Source organism: Rana temporaria, chromosome 2 (genome assembly GCF_905171775.1).
Source record: "Rana temporaria chromosome 2, aRanTem1.1, whole genome shotgun sequence".
Classification (NCBI taxonomy): domain Eukaryota; kingdom Metazoa; phylum Chordata; class Amphibia; order Anura; family Ranidae; genus Rana; species Rana temporaria.
This window is the reverse complement of record NC_053490.1, coordinates 347,687,886-347,706,626: the sequence shown is the minus strand read 5'-3', so window position 1 is coordinate 347,706,626 and position 18,741 is coordinate 347,687,886. Positions and strand designations below refer to the sequence as shown.

General features: G+C 47.3%; 1 protein-coding gene across 1 annotated transcript in view; it reads right to left on the bottom strand.

Moving 5' to 3' along the window:
- PIK3C2B (phosphatidylinositol-4-phosphate 3-kinase catalytic subunit type 2 beta) overlaps positions 1-18,741 on the bottom strand; it is a 1,746,470-nt gene that overhangs the window by 701,236 nt on the left and 1,026,493 nt on the right. The window contains 1 exon segment of the mRNA XM_040339537.1: positions 8,383-8,571. Coding sequence (XP_040195471.1) covers positions 8,383-8,571 — 189 coding nt within the window.

Below are 18,741 nucleotides of genomic sequence, written 5' to 3'. Positions count from 1 at the left end.
TGTGGATTTACACGGCATGAATCCCGCTTGGTCTGAGTGTACAATGGACAAGATAATTTTATTCACTCGCAGGGCCAGTACTTTCGCAAGTATTTTAACGTCACTCTGCAGGAGAGAGATAGGCCTGTATGACCCAGGGTCCAGAGGGTCCTTGCCCGCCTTCAGCAGCAGGATGATATTCGCCCTTGTCATGGACGGGGGTAGGACCCCCGATTCCAACGAGGCATTAAATACCTCGAGTAACTTGGGCAACATCACCCCTCCATACTGAGCATACACCTCTATGGGCAGTCCGTCGTCTCCCGGGGCCTTACACGTGGGGAAGGATGCAACCGCCTCGCCCAGCTCCTCCAGGGTTAGCGGCTTCTCCATCTCACACCTCGCCCTGTCATTCAAGGTCGGGAGAGCCACCGCATCCATGTAGTGCTGCAGCTCCACGTCCGTGAAGTCATCTCTAGATTTGTACAGCTCAGAGTAAAAAGCAGCCATTTCCTTCAGGATCAGCTCAGGGTCATTCACCAGCCGCCCCTGCACATCCCGGATCGCTCCTATGGCAGGGGACGCCTGCTGAGACGGGGCAATCCTGGCTAACAAACGGCCCGTCTTCTCCCCCTCCTCATAGTAGGCCTGTTGGGTGAAAAATTGCTTTTTCTCCGCGGCGGAGGATCTCAGCCGGTCCAGGGAGTCCTGGGCCGACATCCATACCTCCCTCGCGGACTCTGAGGGGTCGAGCACATAGGTCAGTTCCAACTGCTTCACCTGGTCCTCCACCCGCTCTAACAGGGCTGACGAGTTGTGTTTAATTGACGCAATCTCCTCAATAAATGTTCCCCTTAAACAGGCCTTGGAGGCGTCCCAGCCCTGAGTCCCAGCCCCTCCCAATTTTCCACAAAGTACTGCTCTATCCGGCGCGCAACCTGGTCATGGGAACTGAACAATTTCAGCCAGAAAGCGTTTAATTTCCAAGGGGCTCTGGGCAAAGAGGGCACCGGGCGGGTGGTCAGGTGTGCCACCAGCGGAGAGTGATCAGAGACCCCCCTCGGAAAGTATTTTATCTTGGGAACCATGTGGAGAACCTGTGGGGACCCAACACACAGATCTATACGGGACAATGAGCCGTGCGTCTTAGAGAAGCATGAGAACTGTTTGGTTGTAGGAGATCTAGCCCTCCAGACATCAAGCCACCCCACCTCCCCCAGCAATCTGCTTAAAGCCGTTCCCCTGCACCCCTGGGGTATCCTAGCTGGCGGATGTCTATCCTCTCTCGGATCCATACAGGCATTAAAGTCCCCCATGATCATTACAGGGACATCTGGCTTATTCCCCAGATAGGTCAAAAGTAGCTGCAGCACCTCCCTCGAAAAAGGGGGAGGAATATATACAAAAGCTAGAACCATAGACACCGTATACAATTTGCAATATAAAAACACATATCTCCCAAGCGTGTCAACCAGTGCATCAATTTCCTGGTAGGCCAAGGCACTATGGATCAGCACACTTACCCCCCTTGAATAGGAGGTGTGGGTAGAATGATAGGCCTTGCCCACCCAGGAAAATCCCAGACACCCTACTGTGTCTTTAGTGAGGTGGGTTTCTTGTAAACCCACAATAGCAGGGAGAATTTTTTTCAGGCCAGCACGTATCATAGTTCGTTTCAGTGGGTCATGGACACCTCGCACATTCCAAGACACTATCGGGGTGGTGGCCATGGTTGAGTTAAACAATAATTACTGTCTGAGGCCTCAGAGTCAGGTCCAGTGAGCTGGGCCCCAGCCGGGGCCAGTTCAGTTCCAGCAAGTAGCCGTGCATCAAGTGGTGTAGTCTTGTGAGCAAAGTATCAAAAACTGTTAACAAAAAGTAACTTAACATATGTGTCCACCCCTCAGCCCCGTCCGGGGCAGAGGTCGATCTCCTCCACGATCTCCCGCTACGCGGGCTCAGCAATCGACGTGTGCCAACAGGGCACCCAAAAACAAAGGTGGACTCCCCCAGCCGGGGGTCGGTAGTTGCATCAAATCGCACATGTGTGCAGGCCCCCCCCTGTAGCATAGATTCCAGAGGGGGTGCAATTCAACTTCTGAAGCTCTAAAGTAGTGCTAACAAAGCAAAAAACAGGAACAGTCCCGGCTTGCAGGTAACTCTTCAACTGGTCTGCGACGAACACAATACTCAAGTAAGGGCACAGGCAATACCTCAGTCACCCCGGTCCTCCTCTCGGCGCCTCCTCAGGTCCTGTTCATTGTGATCCAGCCACTGTGCAGCCTCCGCCGCCGATTCAAAGAATGTAGCCTGGCCCCTCACCGTGACTCGCAGCTTGGCCGGAAACAGCATGGCATAGTTAACTTGGATCCTCTGTAGGCGTTTTTTAACTTCCATAAACTTGGCTCTCTTACGCTGCACCTCTGCTGAAAAGTCAGGGTAAAACGATACTCTGGCTCCATTGTAATGTACCGTTCCCCTTTCCCTGGCCAGCCTCAGGATGGTTTCCCTGTCCCAATAATTCAGGAGTCTGGCAAGCATGGATCTGGGGGGGCTGCCAGGGGGAAGGGGTCTGGGAGGCGTGCGGTGCGCCCGCTCTACTGCAAACAGCGTGGAGAATGCATCCTTGCCAAACACCTCTTGGAGCCAGGTCTCAATAAATGCAGTGGGGTCCCTACCTTCCACCTTCTCCGGGAGGCCCACCACGCAGACATTATTCTGTCTCAGGCGGTTCTCAATATCGTCTGTTTTCGCGTTAGCCTGTGCGGATTGCTGTAGTGCAGCCCTGGCATCTCTGGTAAGGGGTGGCAGCGCGTCCTCTATCTCACTGATGCGGCCCTCCACGGCCGTGGTCCTTTCCCTGATCTTCTGGAGATCATGGTGCATAAGGGACACCGTCTCCGTGAGCTCTCCAAACTGCGCTTTCAGACCATCCACTGAGGCAGTGACCGAGGTCGTGCACTTCTGCGCCGCCCGGAGGATTTCACTGAGTGTGGGCTGTGGGGCATCCTCCTGCAATTCCCCGAATATGTCCTGCATAGTGTCCGAGGAGCTCTCAAGTGGCAGCGTGTCATCCATGGCTGAATCGCCATTTTGGCCCTGCACCCTCTGCGCCCATGTTAACTGCGTAGGAGCCGGGGAGCTGCGTGCAGCCTCTGGGTGTAGTATAGCATGTCTTTGGGGGGTTCTTTCCCCTGTTGTTTAGCCGCCTTAGTCATCTTACCGCCAGCCTCCGGGTTTTTCTCCGGTCCGCGCGCTGCCTTCTGCTGCTGAGAGACCCCGGCGCCATCTTGGATGTCCATGGCAGCTGAGGCCGCGGCTCCCTTCTCCGGTTTACGGGTCATTCGGATCCCCGCCGACCGTCAGTTCGCCTACCGCTGCAGCCTGTGGAGCGTACTGGCTCAAGTAAACCGGTCGTCTGCGTCGGTGTTAGCCGGGAACAGGATCACTGTAGGATCGTTAGCGGGAGCTCCGTGAACTGCGACTGTTCACATGCCCGTCCAGGCCACGCCCCCGAAAACCTCTTTGGAGGTACAAAAATTATATCGGGCCGGACCCAATCTTGAAAGATCAAGTCCTCTAACAAAGGGTGAACCGGAAACACCGCGTTACTTAACGGGGCTTTTAAGAAGCCCAAGGAAGACACAGCAGGAATCTGAGGCCCTGGTAAGAGCAGCTTAAAAGCTGAGCGGACCATGTCCGTCAAGGACTGGACCCACAGATTATCTGCTTGGTAGACCAAAAAGGGTTCCTCAATAGTGGACTCCTCAATGTCTAAACATTCTAGGTTTTGCTCCGTTTGGTCCTCCTGGGATTCTAACTCCTCGGGGGAGAGAATCTCAGCATCTGAGGACACCAATTTAGGTGACGGAGACCTAGCCCGCTTCTTGCCTGCAAGAGAATTAAGAAGTAACGTGGTCAATCTCTGTTCTAACCCGTCCAGGGAGACAGCTAGCATTTCCTGTGTGACAAACACCGGGTCGGGTAGAATGGGGCCAGCCACAGCACCCACCACACCTAATGGCTCCTCAAAGGTGGCGTCTTCTAGCTTTCCAGGAGAGGACAGAACTGGCATGGCCTGGCTAAGATCCTCAGAGCTAGAGGGGGAACCCTTCTGTTTTTTTGCATTTTTAGTCCCCGAACCTTTAGGGCCCATGATACAATACCGAGGCACTCCGCTAGCAACAACTAACTGTTGTAGCAAGGAGAGAAAAAAATATATATAGCTTAAGGTAGAAAAGAATCCTTTAAAGCCAGTGGAAAGGCAGTGCTCACCCTTTCCTTGTATATATCCTTTTTTTTATTTTTATGCACTGTTCCCTTAGGAAAAGACTGTTAGCAGCCAGACTGCTGCTAGAGACCTTTGGCCTTAAACAAAAAAAAGTGGGTTTATCTCCTCTTTTTTTTTTTGGTCAGTGGGGAGCCCAGCTCCAGACCCAACAGGTCTCTTTACCGCCACCAGGTGTCGCCACACACCGACCGCCGCTCTGTGTCCCGCTCTGCGTCCCTCCGGCCAGCAGACAAATCTTACACTGACCCGAGGGCAGACACTGCCAAAGATAACAGCGAGGGGGAATGCCCCCTCCTCCCCGCCGACATCGCTACGCTCCCCGCCCCCTCCGCGCGTGCCTCTATATCATGCGCGCGTCCCAGAGGGAGAAGAAACACCTGGCAGAAGAGGAGCAGCAACGCCAGTGGCGTGAGAAGGGACACAGAAACGCCTGTAGCGAACCCTGCGAGCACCTGTAAGGCAAGTCCCTGGCCCCTTTAGAAAACAAGCCAAGCCAGGGAAAAACGGGGGTGGGCTAGTCCTTGCTTGTCCTAGAGAACGAGGAAAAGAGCCCCTACCCCTCAACAGCCATGCGGAGCAGCAAAACATATAGGCTAACACAGTCAAGTGGTGGGGGGATACAATAGTAAATGGGAGGTAACCATCCTGTCTAGCAGACATAGTGGAAAGAGTCGCCCATGCAGAGCATCCCAGGCTATCCCAACTAGACTTTCCCCCTGAGGGACCTGCCGACGAAGCAGGGTATTGCTGTAAGCAAGAGGCCCAATCTTCCCCCATCTCCTTGGGTTCTGTAGTAGACCTTCAGGGACTCGGGTCCTGGAAGGAACACCACTGCCCTGGACCTATACAGCATCCTGGCAACAGCGCTTTTGGACCTTGGAAAAAGGATCAAAGTTCTGGGCCCAGGATCCAGCCCCCCAAGGAGAGGCATTATAGGCAAAAACCCCACAACTTGGGGCCCGGGTACCATCCACTTTGGCTCTGAGGCACTTTGGACAGATCCGGTATAGTCTGCTTAGTCCAGGGGTGGACTGGGACAAAAATTTGGCCCTGGACTTCATCCAGACCGGCCCACTTAATTTTTGCACACACACACACACAAACTATACGCAATTGTCGGCGGTAAAAATAGCGGCGTTTTACCGCCGACGCTATGGGCGGCTCAGTGTGAAAGGGTCTAATAAATCAGTTACTATGACCAGCGGCAGTGCATTTACCCCCCCCCCCCCGCTGCATATTAAAAAAAAAATCAGACACATACACTGACCCCCCTCCTGAAACAAACACTGTCCCCCCCTCCTTACACAAACACTGTCCCCCCCCCCCTCCTTACACAAACACTGACCCCCCCTCCTTACACAAACACTGTCCCCCCCTCCTTACACAAACACTGTCCCCCCCTCCTTACACAAACACTGTCCCCCCCCCCTCCTTACACAAACACTGTCCCCCCCCTCCTTACACAAACACTGTCCCCCCCCCCTCCTTACACAAACACTGTCCCCCCCCCTCCTTACACAACCACTGTCCCCCCCCTCCTTACACAAACACTGCCCCCCCCCTCCTTACACAAACACTGTCCCCCCCCCTCCTTACACAAACACTGTCCCCCCCCTCCTTACACAAACACTGTCCCCCCCTCCTTACACAAACACTGTCCCCCCCCTCCTTACACAAACACTGTCCCCCCCCCTCCTTACACAAACACTGTCCCCCCCCCTTCTTACACAAACACTGTCCCCCCCCCTCCTTACACAAACACTGTCCCCCCCCTCCTTACACAAACACTGTCCCCCCTCCTCACACAAACACTGACCCCCCTCCTTACACAAACACTGACCCCCCTCCTTACACAAACACTGACCCCCCTCCTTACACAAACACTGACCCCCCCCTCCTTACACAGTCCCCTTCTTTTTGGTATCCTTTGCAACAAAACACAGCTCCCTTTATGTCAGTGCCCCCTCCCTTACCTTACACAGCAGTGAGAAGACACTCAGAGGATGCAAAGCGTCCAAGCAGAAGGCGGGAGCTGTTCAACTTTGAATGTTACAGACAGACGATTGGTTGCTAGGACTGCCCCTAGCAACCAATCACAGGCTTTTTAACTTTTTAACAGCAACTTCTGCTCGGACAGTCTTCTATTGTATGGATGAGAGCGGCTGTGGGGGGGAAGGAGGAGGAGTTACACGGGAGAGGACACACAGGCAGGGTGTTCAACAGGTTCACTGTTGTCACCCTGCACAGTGCACTCCACCCTACTTGCAGTAGTGGCAACGGGTGCGGCCACCACCTTCCTCCCCAGCCAGCAGTCAGACTCTGCAGCCGCATGACCCGATACCGATGTGCGGGGCCCCCTTCGTCCAGTACATAGCAAACACTGCCTGTATACATTCTGACTGTCAGAGTGTATACAGGCAGTGTTTGCAAATGTACTGGAGGAAAGGAGCCCCGCACATTGGTATCGGGCTTGCTGCTGCAGTGAGAGTGGAGCTGTCACATCTAAGCACTGATGATGGGGGTGCCCCCGCATATTGGCCCCGCCCATCCCCGACATCGTTTTGACAGCTCCACTCTCACTGCGGCCGCACGCCCCCGCTTGCCCACCAATCATCACTGGTCTGGATGTTTACAGTCAGGGCGGACTCCGGGCTTTTTGGGGACCCATTCGGGGCTTTAGCCACCCCCTCCCGACGCCCCTGAGTGACAACTGGCCCACTGAGCCATCGGCCCACCGGGAAACTCCCGGTAGTCCCGATGGCCAGTCCAACCCTGGCTTAGTCCCAAGGACATGGAGGCAAACTATTTTGTGACCAACACCTAAGACACTGGAGAAAAAACTGAGGTACTCCCTCTAGGGGAGGGGGTTATATAGGGAGGGGACTTCCTGTTTGAGATTGCCAGTGTCCATCACCTGAAGGTACTCCATATAACCCGTATAGTAATGAATATGCCGCTCTGTGTCCCGTGATGTACGATAAATAAATGTGCATTCATGTGTTAGAATATGGGTGTCAACAATGAACAAATTGGAGGGTGCTAGTCATGCAGTAAGAGTCACATATATATTGGCAACAGCAGCCACTGTTGGGTGCAAAGCCACTCAAAGCATGCAGTGAAACTCCCTAAATCTTTCCCCCACATCCCACATGATACACGGCAACACGTGTTTCTCAGAAGCCAATAGCATGTTGTTTTGTGGCACATGGTAGAGAGATTGTTCAAATTTGCCGACAGAGCATAAAGTAGCTTTATGGTGGGGAATTTAACAAAACATTGGCGGAATCTGGAGCAGTTGTGCATGGTAACTATGCAGCTTGTTAAACTTTGAAAATGAAAGATAGAAGGTGACTGGTTGCCATGCATGCCTACTCCAGATACTGTCTGCCAAAGTCTTTGGAAATTCCCCTGTCTATATATCTATCCCATTTCCACTAGCGAGAGCTTTCTTTTTGAAAATGTTTAACCCCAGAGGTGGTACATGGGTTTTTCTTGATCATGTGGTCAATGTGATTGGCTGTCACACTGATCATGTGATCAGCAAACCAGGAAACCATGGGTATTGAAAGCTTCTCCAGGGGTCTGCAGTTCAGAGAATTCTGAAAGCTACAGAAAAGTAAATATCAACCAGAACGTGTATGGTTTTGCCATGGCAGGTTTTTATTGCTATCTGTGCACCCACTGTGCACCCTAACTTTGAAAATATTTCCTCAAACTTCTCAGGGATGAGATGTGAGGGGAAACAATAAAAAAAAAAAAAAAAAAAACTGACAAGGATTTAACATTTACCAAAACTGAAAAAAAGGTTGGATATAGATAAATTTAACTTAGCGGAAGTGGTGGTGAGTGGAGTGCCTAGTTCACTACCAATTAGTACTAACACACAAAACCTTTTCCCCCCTTTGTAAAGGAATGGCTGGTTACACAGCTGTAAATATAAATACCTTTCTTTTTTGCTGTAACTGGGATAAATTTAGCACCAATGGACATTCATAACAATTGAATGAAAGAAGAAAATTTTATTTTTATAGATGCATTTTAGCTCATGCATAGTTAAAACTAGATAATAACTAGAATATATAACAAATGGAATTAGCAGTGCTATCACATACGTGGCATGAAGCAGCCCCAGAGCATCTTGATGTTTCATTTGAGTCCAATTGTCCAGCAAGCTATATATATCTGGCAAGCATGCCCATTGCCAGCTAGGGGCACTGGCCAGCACCAAGGGAAGAGAGCTGAATTCAGAATAGCAGTAATAGCGCATTTCCCACAATCGTTTTTTATCCACATCCGTCAGCCTAGAATATAACAAAGCAATACAATGTGACTGATTATATAATAATAAAAATTGTAGACAAGTGACAGAAACAAACAGCTTATTATGTTTTTTTTTTTTTACAGCACCAATAATGCAAACTTTCACAATTAGTCCACAGGGCAGCACAGTGGTGCAGTGAGTAGCACTTTCGCCTAGCAGCAAAAGGTTTGCTGGTTCGAATCCCAAGCACGACACCATCTGCTTGGAGTTTGCATGTTCTCCCTGTGTCTGCGTGGGTTTCCTCCGGGTACTCCGGTTCCCTCACACACTCCAAAGACATGCTGGTTGGTAAATTGGATCTCGTCCAAATTGGCCCAGTATATATGTATATATGTGTGTATGACTGTGTGTCCCTAGCATGTCATGATCCTACGGGGTAAAAATTGACCGCACCAGCCAAGCAGACACTGGCTGGAGAAAGCGCCCAGAGGCGATTCAGTTCGCATGCGTTGCGCTATACAAGTCATTCATTCATTCATTCATTCACATGCTGTACCAACCCACAACACATACAGGTGCATCTCAAAAAAAATATTGTTAATTTATTTTAGTAATTACCATATATACTCGAGGATAAGCCCACCCGAAAATAAAAGCCAAGGCACCTAATTTTACCACAAAAAAAACTGGGAAGACATATTGACTCAAGTATAAGCCTAGGGTGGGAAATGCAGCAGCTACTGGGTCCCAGATTCCATGATTGTCCCCTGTGTAGCAGAACACATCTCTTTGAATCAGGGGTGGGGGGAGAGGGTACGGTATGTGCTAGGGGGCTATTTGGGAGGATAGGGGACTTGTTCTGGGGTGGGGGGCAGATTTTATATCCAACAACATATTCTAACATATTTTAATACACCCAAATCACTGCAAATATTAATTTATGTCAGCTCCCCCTGTGCAAATACCATCTATAGTGTGTGTAATCATTGTAGTGATCACAGACCTCAGGTGAGCAGCACATGTACATCAGCGTCTCTCCTCTTCCCCGGTGTACACATAAGACATCAGGAGGAGGTGTGGGAGTTCAGCGGTATTGCACTGTCTGTTATTACAGTGAGAAAGGCAGCCTGTGCAATAAACAAAACAAAAAAAACTCTTCCTGGACCCGAACAAGCAGTGGGCGCATGTGTGGTATATGTGCTGAAAAAGTTACCTTATATTCGAGTATATACTGTAAATTCAAAAAGTAAAACTCATATTATATAGACACATTACACAGAGTGATCTATTTCAAGCATTTCTTTCTTAATGTTGACGATTATGGCTAGTGAAAACCCTCAGAAAATTATAATGTGGTGAAAAAGTTCAATATTGTAGACTCATGGTGTCACACTCTAATTAGCCAATTAACTAAAGACCTGTAAAGGTTTCCAGAACCTTAAAATTGTCTCTCAGGCTGGTTCAGTAGCTTACACAATCATGGGTAAGACTTCTGACTTGACAGTTGTCCAGAAGACAGTTATTTACACACTCCACAAGGAGGGAGAAGCCTCGTACACATGCTCGGTTTTCTCGGCAAGAACCAGCAATAAAACTGCTTGCCGAGTAAACCGAGCGTGTGTACGAGGCTTTCAGGTTTCTCGTCTGGAAATCTGGCCAGATCAAACGACCTTGCAACCTCCTCGACTACGAGGAGAAACATAGCCTGATCGCCTAAAATAGGACAAAGACCGGTAGACAGGGTCCACAGCACCTGGTGGACCCAGGCGGTCACCCACCCAGTCCCTAGCCAGGCCCGATCCTGGGTAACTACCGAGGCCAGACGAGAGCGGGCACATACAGGGAGGTGTGGCCGCAGATCCATCGAACGCATGGCATCCGTCGAACATACCGACCACTGGAAGGAAGAAAAAAACTTCCCGGACATAGGAGTCGGGGATCCCTGTCACCAACTCAGAAAGACTCCGACTAGGTGGCACACCGGAATCTGATGATTTCAGAGACAATCGATTTTTAACACCTGGACAGTATTTCCCCCGGAAAAAAAAAACGAGTGTGGAACTAGGCATACAGTACCGCCTCGAAGGAGGCTACCCACAGGCCCTGGACCCACAGGTGCCCGGAGAGAAGACCGATTGCGTGATGCCAATACCTTCACCGCAGACGGAAGAGTCTGCAATTTCTCCAGGGGAAGAAGGACCTTCGCCACTGAGGAGTCTGGATCAACCCTAGATACTCCAACGCTGAGTCGGAACCTAGCATGCCCAGGATTTGAACCCTGGGTCGCACACATGGAAGGCGGGCTTGCTGCCACTGAGCTACACCTTCTGGTGTTTAACACCCACCCGAATCTTCGGAGGGTCCGAATGGGTATAACACATCCACTAGGTCTGAGACAGAAGTTGCTCTCAGAAAAAAAGTCGTCCAAGTAGCCAACGAGGTAAAGCCTCGCCGTCCTAATAAGTTAGGATAAGTGCGAGCTCCTAGCTGGAAACCCATGGTGCTGACAGAGACCCTCTCTCACCATAAAGCACAGAAAGAACACTGTGACATGCGCAAAGGCCAATAATCTTCTATAGGAAGATTATTAAAGTAAGGAATCTTTTAAATATTTGGAAGCTTTCGGGTGGGTTAACCACATTTTCCATTTTCTACGATAGGGGATTATAGAATCATTCTTATAGGCTAATAATAGTTCTAATTGAGCTTGGGTGTTTAATCTGGTGATGACCATTGGTAGGTTTGGGGCATCTGCGGATTTCCATAGAGAGGCCACTGTAATTCTTGAGGCTATCAAAATATGTAAGACAATAGTTCTATACAAAGTGGGGTATTTGTCTAGATCTATACCTAATAATGCGTTGGTAGGAGTAAGCTTGGTAAGGTTACCCGTAAGATTGGCGATAAAGGATGAGATAGAGTTCCAAAAACGTTTTCGAGTCTTGCAACTCCAAAGCGTGTGCAGGAGGTTTCCCCTTTGCTCGTTACATTTCCAACAGATGTCGGATGCTGTTGGATACATTTTGGATAAACTGTATGGTGTTAAGTACCATCTATTAATTATTGTTTGGGCATTATCCCAGTGTTCAATGCAAGAGGATGACTTATTGTTTGAAATGCTTTAATCCACTGAGTCAGGGAAAAAATCTGGTCCAGATCCTTTTCCCATTTCAGCATATTTGTGTTTTCCGTAAACAGTTGGGAGGATAACACATCGTAGAAGAAAGATATACCTTTCATGTTATCATTTTTCTGAGGAGAGAGGAACTGCCAAAGGTTCATAGGGATTTCGATCAAATTACTGGGAGAGAAATCTTTCAGTCGGGCACACTTACCAATCTTAGTCTTGATGATGTTCTTAACATTAGGGGGTAGGTTCTGGTATAGATTATATCCATTACTGATCCACTCGTTTACAGAGAATCTGATTCTGCAATAATTAATGACTTCTGTGGGAAGATGTAATTTAGCCTTTTTCTCTACATGTCTGGTTTTTGAGAGAATGTGTTTCCAAGCGAATAAAGTAGTTTTAATGCTTATTAGGTTGGGGATTGTTATCTTGGGGATAATGGCGCTAGCTATTGCGAGAGAAGGGAGGTCAAAATTGTGTGTGGCTAGACGTTCAATGTTTACCCATAATTTGTCATTTGTTGGGTTAAACCAATGTTTCATCTGATCTAAGATAGAAGCAAAATAATAATTTCTAATGTCTGGGAGGCCCATTCCACCGGAATTTTTTTTAGTAGTAAGGATCGAGAAAGCAACTTTTTTTTTTTTTTTTGTTCCAGATAAATTGTCTAAGTTTGCTGTCTAGTTGTTTAAAGAACTTGGCAGGAATTGGTATGGGGAGGCATCTAAAGAGATATAAATTTTTAGGTAAAGTTTGCATCTTAAAAGCGGCTATTTTACCAACCCAGGATAAGTTGGTTTTTTGAATATGCGATAAGTCACGGATATTTGGCCTAAAAGTGTGGGGAAATTGGCATCATACATTTTGGTTGGAGGAAATGTGAGTTGGATCCCTAGGTATGTTATCGATTTGTTGTCCCAATTGTATTATGTGTTGTGCGTAGAGAGTTGATTGTCGAGTCTGGTATGTTCATAGGGAGGATAAAGCATTTTTCCTGATTGATTTTATAGTATGAGACATCTTTGAATTTTTCTAGTATTGCGTGTATTGTAGGCAGAGATATATCAGGTTCTGTCAGTGTCAATATGATATTGTCTGCGAATAGTCCTAGTTTGTGCACGTCTTGGCCAATCGTAACACCTCTGACGTTCGGGGATGATCGAATGTATTCTGCTAGGGGTTCTATAGCGAAGGCAAAAATTATAGGGGATAGGGGGCAGCCCTGTCTGGTTCCGTTAGTTAATTGGAAGTTTCTAGATAAGATACCTCAAGTGTAGACCTTTGCGTTGGGCTGGGTATATAATGCCATGATTGCTGAGTGGATAAAACCGTTAAAACCGAATTTAGTTAAGGTTTTTGATATATATTCCCAATGCATTCTGTCAAATGCTTTTTCAGCATCTAAAGCTAAGAGCAGGGCGAGGGTTCGATTATTGTGTATAGAGTTAATAATATTGAGCATTCTTCTTGTGCTATCTGGGGCCTGTCGACTTTTAACAAAGCCAACTTGATCTGGTTTAATTAGGGTGGGAATTATATTAACGAGTCTATTCGCCAGTATCTTTGCGTAGATTTTCAGATCTGAGTTTAGTAAGGAAATGGGCCTGTAGTTTAAAGGGGAAGTGGGATCTTTGCCTGATTTAGGTATAGTGATAATTATTGCTTCTAGCAGTTCTTTTGCGAGGGATTCTGAGTTAGCTGCTTGATTAAATAGGTTGGAAAGATGGGGGACTAGGGTTTCTTCAAAGGCCGTATAATATTCTCCTGATAGGCCATCTGGGCCTGGTGATTTATTTTTTGGTAGTTCGTGTATGACCTTAATAATTTCTTCATCTGATATAGGTTTGTTGAGTAATTCTAATGATGTAGGATCAATGGAAGGAAGGACAATATTGTCTAAAAATGATGAGATGTTATCAGCGTTTGGTTGGGGGGTGAGAGTGTCATTTTTTAGATTACAGAGTGTCTCATAGTACAGTGAGAAAGTATCTGCTATCTCTTTAGGATTGAGGATTGTTTTGCCTGAGGTGTGGTGGGATAGTTTATGAATTTTGTTCTTTTGTTGGCGAAGTTTTATTTGGAAGGGCCATTAACTTACCTGCTCTGTTACCTTGGGAGTAGTATTTTAAATTTAGTTTTTTAAGATATTTGTCATGGTCAGCAATTAATAAGGATCTAAGATCAGATCTAAGGTTATTGAGTTGGCGTTCTAAGATTATGTTTTGGGGGTTTTTTTGTGTAACTTTTCAAGGTTGGAAATTTCTACTAGTATTGAGTTGATCGTGTTGTTTCTATTTTTTTCCTCTCTAGCGGTGATTTGAATTAAGAGACCTCTCGCATAAGCTTTGTGGGCGCACCATAGAGTAGTGTTGATAACGGACATATTATCATTTACATCAAAAAATTATTTTAGACCTTTTTTCATCACAGATCTATGTTTCTCCTGGGAGAGGATATATGTATTGTTTCTCCACAGATAATTGTTGGGGCAATTTTGGTTCGAATTAATATCAAGAGTGATTGGAGCGTGATCAGACCACGTTAGGTTGTGAATACTAGCATTTACTACCTTTGTGAGGAGATTCTTATCTGTGATGAAATAGTCTATTCTGGAGTACGTCTTATGAACATTGGAGAATAAAGTAAAGTCTTTTTTCTGTGGTATGAAGGCATCTCCAGGGATCGTACAGGTCTTCTGCTGAGAAAATGTTGGAAAGACCCTTTCTGGGAGCTTTTCCTTTCTTGGAGGTGTCTATATCAGGATCCATCGGTGCGTTGAAGTCTCCACAGATCAAGAGGTGGCCTTTCTGAATTTTTCTTGTCTTCCCAATTACTTTTTGGATGAATTGGTGGGGATTTTTATTGGGAGCATAAATATTGACAATAGTGTATGTCACGTTGCCTAAGGTGGCAACCAGAATTATGTATCTTCCTTGGGTGTCAGTTTTGAGATCGATTTGTTGGAATGAGACAGTGTCTTTGATAGCTATAGCCACCCCTTTTTTTTTCTTTCTTTCGTTGCTGGAGAGGAAAATGTGGGGAAAATTATGATGTTTGAAGGTAGGTGTTTTATCCTTAGCGAAATGGTATTCCTGGATGCAAACAACATCACTTCCGAATTTAATTGCATCTGTCCACAATGCTTTTCTTTTATGAGGGCTGTTCAAGCCTTTGACATTGAAAGACATGAGTTTAAGTGGCATATCTTATCAGTTGAGGATGCTTTGTTGTAGATTCAGGCCCCATACACACCATAGAATCTATGCGCAGATAAATCCCATCAAATGGGTTTCTGCGGATAGATCCTATGGTGTGTACACGCCAACGGATATTTATCCGCAGAGAAATCTCCCCTGGGATGGATTTCCAGCAGATGGATATTTGCTGACATGCACAACAAATCCATCTGCTGGAATCCATTCCAACGGATGGATCCGCTCGTCTGTACAGACTTACCGGATCCATCCGTCTAAAGGGATTCCCCGCACGCGTCGTAATGATTTGACGCATGCGTGGAATTCCTTATATGACAGCGTCGCGCCCGTCGCCGCGTCATAATAGCGGCGACGGCGCGACACGTCATCGGCAGAGGATTTCAGCGCGGATTTCAATGCGATGGTGTGTACACGCCATCGCATAGAAATCCTCTGAAATCCTCGAGAGGATTTATCCGCGGATACGGTCCGCTGGACCGTATCTGCGGATAAATCCTCTCGTGTGTATGGGGCCTCAATCTTGTAGGAGATAGTATTTTTGTGGGTAGATGGTATATCATTGTGGCGTAGTAATATTTTTTTGCCAGTAGATGGTGGTGTTGCTTTAGAAATGGTGTACAGGCAGCAGAAAAAAATCAGAAAATGGTGAACGAACCAGGGAAGGAAAATCAACCAAAGCTTAGTAAAACTGTGAAAAAAGAATAGGAGTTGTTGTGCTCCAACTCCTGTGTACATGACTATGTACTTCCAATCGGTTGGGGGTAAAAACTTGGAGAGAAGTCCAGTCAGGAATTATTCAAAATCTGGATTCCCTAAGCTGCAAAAGGCCCTTAAACATGGGCATAAGAGAGATTTGTGAGGCCTCAGTTTGTGCCTGGAGACCGCGACATTAAAACTTAAAACATAAAAAAATTGCGCTTGTCATAGAAATAAGTCGTTGGTGATGACGTCACCGCACTTCCTCCCAGACGCGTTTCGTCATTGGACGTTGTCAATGGGACATCCCATTGACAACGTCCAATGACGAAACGCGTCTGGGAGGACGTGCGGTGACGTCATCGCGTTCTGGAGGAAGGGCTCCGCTCCATCTGTTTGCCGGCCGGCAACAACCAAATTTTAAATGCTCGTTTTGTACTTCAACAATCTGAGTACCTGTCTATATACTTTGTGGTTTTAATAAATCTTCCCTGGCGGAATTACACTATGTCCTGCTATTTCTATATATATGATCGTATGGTGGTGTGCTGTTACATCTGCGGGAACAAGTGGTAGATTCGTATCCAGGGAGTGGGCTGTCTCCCCAAAGGCTGCGGCTAGGTTATAGTCGACTGCTCTCTATTTCAGTGTATCTGGTAAGCGGCTTGAGATTATGGTGGTGGACTCTCACTGAAGATTGATATTAAAACTTGTCATGAGAGGATTTTTTTTTCTTTTAATCGCCATGAGAGGATTTTTAAGCTGTTTTCCAGTCCTGGGAAATGGGACCAGGTGTAGTAGTGTCCATTTTGGTATTTTCTTGGTTTGGGAGTAGACCCCATGAGCGGAGGATTTTCAAACCCTGTTCCATTCCGTTAATAGTGTATGAGGTGCCTTTAAATTCTACCAGAATTTTTGTGGGGAAGCCCAATTTGTAAATTATGCCATGGTTTCTCAGCACTTTAGTGATCAAGTTTAGATTTTTGCGAGCCAAGATTGTCTCTTGTGAGAAATCCGAGTAAAGGATTATTCCAGAATACGGATCTGGGAGTGGCGACGAGCGAATTGCATCAGTTGTTCCTTGACATTGAAAAAGTGGATCCTAGCAATGACATCTCTAGGTATTTTCTCTGCTATGTAATGTGGTTTAGGTAGTCTATGTGCCCTGTCAATTTCCAGCTCTTGTTGAGGAGTGGCAGGGATTAGATCAGAAATCATGGTTTTAATGAAGTGTTTTAGGTCTGGTGGCTTCACATTCTCAGGTATACCTCTGAATTTTATATTATTTCTCCGATTTCTGTCTTCAATTTGTCCGACTTTGATCCTGAGTTGTCTCATTTCTTCTTCTAAATCAAAGTGGGAGTCCACTAATTCATTGTGCGGAGCAGTGAAATCGCACATTTTATTCTCCATATAATCCACTCTTTCTCCCAGAGCATTAATCTCCAATTTAGATTTGTGCATAAGGCTAATCATATCATGCTGTAATGCACCTCTTAAAGACATGATCATATCTTTAAAGGTAGTGTCCAGTATTGGTAAATCAGTAGTGGGCATAGCCTGTAGTTTTTCATCATAGGGATTTTTTCCAGGCTGTAGGCAAGGTCTGTATGAGGTGTGTGAGGATTACCTTGTTCAGAGGAGATCCTCCTTTTCTGCCTCACTGGACGCAGGATGTCATCCAGGCAATCGCTGTCAGGCTGGGGCTGTGTAGCTGTGAGATTTTCTCCCTCATGGAGAGAGGGAGCAGCATGCCGTTCTGCATTGCAGTGAGGTGAGGGGGCAGCGCCATCTTGTTTTCTCTGCAGCCCAGCCGGGCTGCAGATTGCGCTGAGTTTACGGGGTCCCTCACTGTTCTTCCTCTTAGCCGACATGTCTGCTACAGTCCCGGTAAGTTCCAGTATCGCTCTGTGTTGTTTAGGGCTCACAGGTCGCTGTGTAAGTTGCTCAGGGAGATCCGTTCTTAGAGAGCTCCCTCAGAATGCAGCCATACAGTTCTGCGGCTGACCACGCCCCCTTGCTGTGTGCTTTCTGAGAGGGCCAGCTCAGTAGCAGGAAGATTTGTCATGTAGAAGCATGTCCCCTAACAGCATGGACTGGCTGACTTTTGTAAAACAAGCCTGCATCCCCACTGACCATCAAAAACCAGCTTCAGTTAAATTAAAATGCTGCATATTTAAAATCAAGAGAGGCAAGAATTACCAACTACTGGTAACCTTACCTCCAATTCATTCCCTTTGCAGGGAAGTGCATGCCTTGAATGCCCAAATTTTCTAGCCAATTTACTTGCTCACAAACTGCCTGACATTACAATTTGTTCACAACTACGGTAAGTATCAGCTGCAAAGCTTCTCTTGTAGAGAAACACCTTATTTGGGTGGCACGTTACGTCTGTCCTCTTGCCGTCTAGGGTACTGGATGAAAGCTGTAATAAAGTCAATGTCCACACAACAAGTGTTTTTTCTGTGCTTTTATTACCCAGCCAGGTAATAATGATAGAAGTAGAAGCAGGTGAAGAAATAGAAGAAATGGAAATGGCGGATTCAGGGTTAACTGGTGCGGAAACAGTCCAGCTTCCAATGATAAACCTCTTCACCACTCTAGCCAGAGTGGGTACAGTGCACCTGGATAGGCCTCTCTCACCAGCCTAGCAGCCAGAGTGTCACTCGGAACTTTAGGTTAAAGTCTCGGCCACAGACCCTCCTAAAGGTGCAGACAATCTCGGTCCAAAATCCCTCTCAACTGGATTCAGCACCTGGATCTCCTTCAAACAGCTTCAATTGCATCAATAACTGATGGGCGAACACCGTCCAGCCTCTCAGGGATGAAGTGTCCTTCAATGAGCAGATAGGCCTCTCCTGCGACACCAGCTTTCGCGCTCGGTGTCCCCAGACAGGTTCTCCATCAACCGGCTTCCTCCACTTTGGACGGACAGCACAGGACCACTTGTAAATTTGTAGACTCAGTCTGCTTACTGAGCCTACGAGGTAGATTAATGCTCCGGACCAACGTGGTCCCGGAGCCAGAAACACAGCAACACACACACACCCTGGCCAGGAGGGCCACACACACGGGGGTGGTGGGATGACTGCCCAGGTGGAAGGCGTGGGGCAGCGACGACCCGAACCAATGGCATCTGCCCTTAAATACCACTCCCCAGCATGTGCAG